Source organism: Engraulis encrasicolus, chromosome 20 (genome assembly GCF_034702125.1).
Source record: "Engraulis encrasicolus isolate BLACKSEA-1 chromosome 20, IST_EnEncr_1.0, whole genome shotgun sequence".
Lineage (NCBI taxonomy): Eukaryota > Metazoa > Chordata > Actinopteri > Clupeiformes > Engraulidae > Engraulis > Engraulis encrasicolus.
In genome coordinates, this window is record NC_085876.1 from 28,639,579 (window position 1) to 28,644,578 (window position 5,000).

Consider the following 5,000-nt stretch of genomic DNA (forward strand, 5'->3'; position numbering starts at 1 on the left):
CTCAACAGGGTGACATATAGACCACTGTGAGTTAACAAGGGCTCCCACGGTTTAGTTTACAAAGGCCAATTTCAACCACTGGGTAGAACTACAAGTGGTTATCTTTTGTTGGAGAAAAGAAAAAAGATGTAACCATGTAGTCTTTCGCCATTCTGGAAGGACGGGAAGTAATACTGTGTTTGGTTTTTGAGCCATACGGCCACCTCAGGGGCCTACCATGTGTTTAAAAATTTCCTAATGAACATTTTCACATGATTCTAATACTGCTTCAATCAAAATAAGATCCCAGACAATAAACAAGAATGAAAAGTAAAAAAATAAACAAAATAAAACAAAACATTAATAACATTAATAATAACATTAATTATAATAATAATAATAATAATCATTGAAACGTTTAAAAAAATGAACGTCTTCATTTTGGCAACATTGCCTGCGCACAGCAGGAAGAACATAACCTTATGCTGGGTAGAAGGAGAAAACACAAAGAAGTTTGTTCCGCAAACACAACCAGCAAAATATTGTTCTGAAATCTCTGAGGAAGAATCAGCAAGCTAAGATTTAACACTACAAAGAGTCACGCTAGAAAAGGGTTTTTGGGGGTGGGGGTAGAAAACAAGTCCAAAACAGCTTCCCATGTTACAAAGGTCCTTTCTTTTCTCTTAATCTTTCTTTTGGTATCATAGTCGCTCCACATTCCTCTCATGACACTGGAAAAGGACTCGAGTCACGACGTTGACTCGTCTGAACTGCATCTTTTGGTTAAACCTTTAACACTCATCTCAGTTTGTTAGGCTGACCTTGTGGACAATAGAGCTCTCCAAGAAACGCTTCCTTTTGGTTCATGTTTAAGGTTGATGTAAACCAAAAAAAGGCTCCTTCACAGTACAATTCTTTGGTGGCCTTCAGATGGTACGACCAACCTCTTGGATGTTTAATAAAATCAGGTACACAGATGAAGTCTGATACACCTTGGCAAATATTCTTTGGCTCATCTAGTCCCGTAAGGTACGCAGACTATGATGACATGTTTTGGTTTGTACGTACAGTATGGTACGTACATGCTTATGGTTCTGCTCGTGGAAGGTTCCGGTAGAAGGTTCTACTGTCCCCAAGGAAACAACCAACTGTCAGCCAATCACAAAGCACACACACACCTATACATTCCCACCACACCGTTGTCATGCATACATGCATGGTCCTGTGCTTTTGGTCAAGAGGAAGTGGTATAAAAGATAAAGACTATGAATGTTAAAATATGCAAAAAGGGGTATTTGGTCACGTTATTCTTTTTTCTAAGTTATTTAGGTTTTTTGGCAATAATTCTACTGTCATATTCTTCATTATTCACATAGAAAATCTCCCTTGAAAATATATCCCATTTTCATTTTGGTTAAACTTTTCAAAATGGTAAAATTCAAAGCAAATGTGTCAGTTCCATGTCAAAAGAGGTAAGCCTTGGTTAAACAATAACCTGTGTTTTTCAGAACTGTTAGTCAGCAAATCTTTTTGAGGGATTTGCCTGTAACAATTGACTTTGGTTCAGGTAAAGCATTTATAAATGTGGCTACCTCTTATAGACAAGGAACTTTTTTGAAACTGAAACGAGAAAGGCAATAAGTACCTCTCAAAAAGAACGCTTAGAAAAAGGAGAAACAGAACGGAAACCATCTTTTAAAATTTTACATCTTTGGATAACCATTCAGCTTGGTTTTCATAATGTTAAAAAACTTTTGGATAGGCTGTCAAGTAATGGAAGCTAGCCAGTGCCCGTGTGCGTTCCTTGCACAGGAGTCACAGTTGACGCACAACACATAAACAAACGCCAGTTTCCCAGGTAACCCTGAAACACGGTCCAGCCATCAGCTCGCGCACGCCCAATCGGTCCCACGGTAACCGATTTGGCATCTGGAGAGCAGATCTTGACTCGGCTCAGGAGTGACAGTGTGACAAATGAAAGACGTCGACAAATTGTCGAAAGCCATCCGGTGTACCTCGTTGGGATGGGCTCTTCAGTTGAACATTTGGTTCTCCACAAGGTATTTTGGCATCGGGAGATCCTCCTTAGAGACACCACGGAAAAGGCCAAGAGTGTCGCCACAAGGCAAGAAAAGGGTTAAATGGAGACACTCTTATAGGTCCATAGACATTCCGTGATGGGACGAACCCTCCCCGACAGACTTTAAAGCAGAGGAATGAGTCAAGGCTACCTGCCCATGTTTTTTTGTCTCAACATGGCACAGGCTTGAGGTTTTTTTTTTGGTTGAAACTGTTCCGACAGCAGTCTATGGGCGTTTTTGAGTAAAAGGAAAAGCAAAAGGATAAACACAGCGTCATCAAAACACCTGTGCCTTCCAATTTTTGGGGGGTAGCCTAAAGACAACTGGCAGACAGACGGAACAAAAAGAAGCTCTTCTTCTAGCATTTTGGAGACAGCGATCCATCCATCCATCCATCCATCCGTCCATCCATGGCACATCGTTTGTTTGGGTAAGGCAGACGAGAGACGATCGGCGGTGGAAGGAAGGTGACCTGTTGTGTGGAGGCCGCTGGAGGGGGTCGTTCCCGAGCCCAGCATCACACTCTCCATGGCAGTCAACCTGATGGGAACCCGACCTTGGGCATCGACGGCGGCGGCTGGCACGGGACACTGGCTATGGCACTCACATTAAGGATAGGGGTAAGGACGGGGGTTCAGGAAAGACTAGGGTATAGGGTACATAGGGGAAAGAAGGGTACTTAGGGCTAAGGGGCCTTGGTATGAACCCCGAAAAGGAAACAAACCTTCCTTTTCGAGGGATTTTTTTTTTGGCTGAGGTAGGCTTGCGCAAACAGCAGCAGGCAAACATTGGTCTCAAAAATATGGCTCGGACATTCTGAGGTAGCTCTCTTTGGAGGTATTTGTATGGAAGTTAAGAGGAGGGCCTCGAGCCGTGAGGCAGGAAAAGGTTTGGTGAGGGAGGGGAGGGGAGGCCGGGCTCTAAATTAACACCTGCAAAACGGTCAAATGCTGGTGAAATTTCAGGTTTGCTGGTAGTAAAGACTAGCCACTTTGACCCATGACTGAGTGCGTGATTAGCTAGTAAGAACCCTTTGAGGAGTAAGGAATTTTTAGAGGTTCTTCTAGAATTTTATTGGAACACTCTACAGCTCCTATAGACGTGTGTGTTAAAAATCTCGCAGACATTATGACATCATAATGAGAACTCAAAATTTGGGCAAAATTCTAATCACATATTTGTGATGGTTCTCCTCAAAGGGTTAACATCTACTAGCCATTTTGGCTAGTGACGAAAAACATTCATTTAGAGCCCTGAGGGGAGGTATTTGGGGTATTTGAGGCATTATGGGAAGAGGGTTTTAGGGAGGGGTAAGAAACGGTCGCCTCTACGGTTCCTCCAACATTGGCCTAGCCTCGAGGCTAACACGGTGAACAGCAATCGCAATCAATCAACAATCAACTCATTCTCCTAAGACTCGCTCAACAGTAAAAGGCAGCAACGTGTATCTGTTGGTATTGCAGAGCTAAGGCCAAAAGACACAAGGGGACTGTCGAAAGCAGGCACAGATCCCCCAACATCATGACATCCATATATTATACTTTGTAAATCTTTTATGCGTCTGAATATTCTGGATATTGAATACATCTGGTGGAGGACATAGTAACAATCTTTAGTGCAATAGCAGGAACATAATAGTACCACAGGACACATTGCATTGGGGGAAGTTTTGGTTAAAAGCAGAAAGTCCTGTGGTATTATTACATATATTTTTTTTTTTCATCTGAGTGTTAAACTGTACTGTGCTATCTTCTTGTCGTCATCTTTTCTTTACAATACTTTTTTTCTGTGAAATAAAACTCTGTAAGTGACCGAGCATCCGAGTGTGCCCCAGTCACAAGTCATATCATCTTCTCTAAGGCGAACATTTAGTGATAATGCACACGGTCTGAATCACACATGGGCACATACACATTTTGTTTAAAAGGCGTCAAGCTTTGGTTTTTTAAGAGGATAGCTAAGGATTTGGGAATAGGTTGGTATATGAGGGTTTTGGGGTTTAGGGAGGAAAATACTGAGAATTGTTTATCTTTTACAGAGTCCAGTGCGTTAGCATCAGACTCGGCTCGCCTGGTGTGTGGTGTTGGGGGCCATGTCAATCCCCGAATACAGTAGTATACTCTAGCAGCAAGTTTTTGGTTTACAGACGGAAACGTAACAGGACATGACATCACATGACAGGACATTAAGAGACGTTTAAGGGAGGGACGTTGGAGGAAATGGGGTATTTTGGTGGGCAGGCCAAGAGGAGGAACCATAGTTTTAAGGGGAGATGAGAAGGGAGAGGAAGGGAAGAGTAGGCGAACCGCTTCAGGGTGTATTAGTGCGCTAGCCAGTGCCCGTGTCCGTGCCCGAGCCCGGCAGGTTGGAGTGGTGCTGTTCTATGTGAACGTGGCACTGCCCCGATCCAACCGGAGCGCCGCCATTCGCACTGCCATTCATGCCATTGACGCCGTTGACACCATTGATGCCATTGACGCCGCCATTGTGCCCGTTGAGGCCACCGAGTTCATTGCGACCCTGTGGATGAGGGACAGAGAGGGACAGACAAGGACAGGAAGAGAGAGGAAGAAGAGAGGAAGAGGAAGAGGAAGAAGAAGAGGTGCATTTTCAATCAGTCACATCACGTCAATCAGGGATCAATCACATCCACCACTCAAGTGCCAATCAGCCAGTACAGATCTATACCTCCTATCCATCTACAAACATCAGCCGTTTTCAGACAACGCCCTCGACCCCCGTTGGCTTTGCTATTTTGTTCTCGGCCATTCGTCACTTCTGTCACTTGTTATTAAATTGGTCGCAGGTAATATGTCATTGAAGGACGTACGGCGGAGCTGGAGGTCATCGGGGCGGGATGGAGAAATTGACAGGAGGTATTGATCTGCAGCCATGACGGAGAGCCCTTAAGATCAAAATCTATTTAGGAAAAAGACCTTT

The 5,000-nt window shown here is 43.8% G+C and overlaps 1 protein-coding gene across 1 annotated transcript in view; it reads right to left on the reverse strand.

The window, feature by feature from the left end:
• Positions 1–4,388: 4,388 nt before the first annotated feature.
• si:ch211-57n23.4 (immunoglobulin superfamily DCC subclass member 3) overlaps positions 4,389–5,000 on the reverse strand; it is a 52,724-nt gene continuing 52,112 nt past the window's right edge. Inside the window, exon 14 of the mRNA XM_063185023.1 lies at positions 4,389–4,580. Coding sequence (XP_063041093.1) covers positions 4,389–4,580 — 192 coding nt within the window. The remainder of the gene's footprint in view (positions 4,581–5,000) is intronic.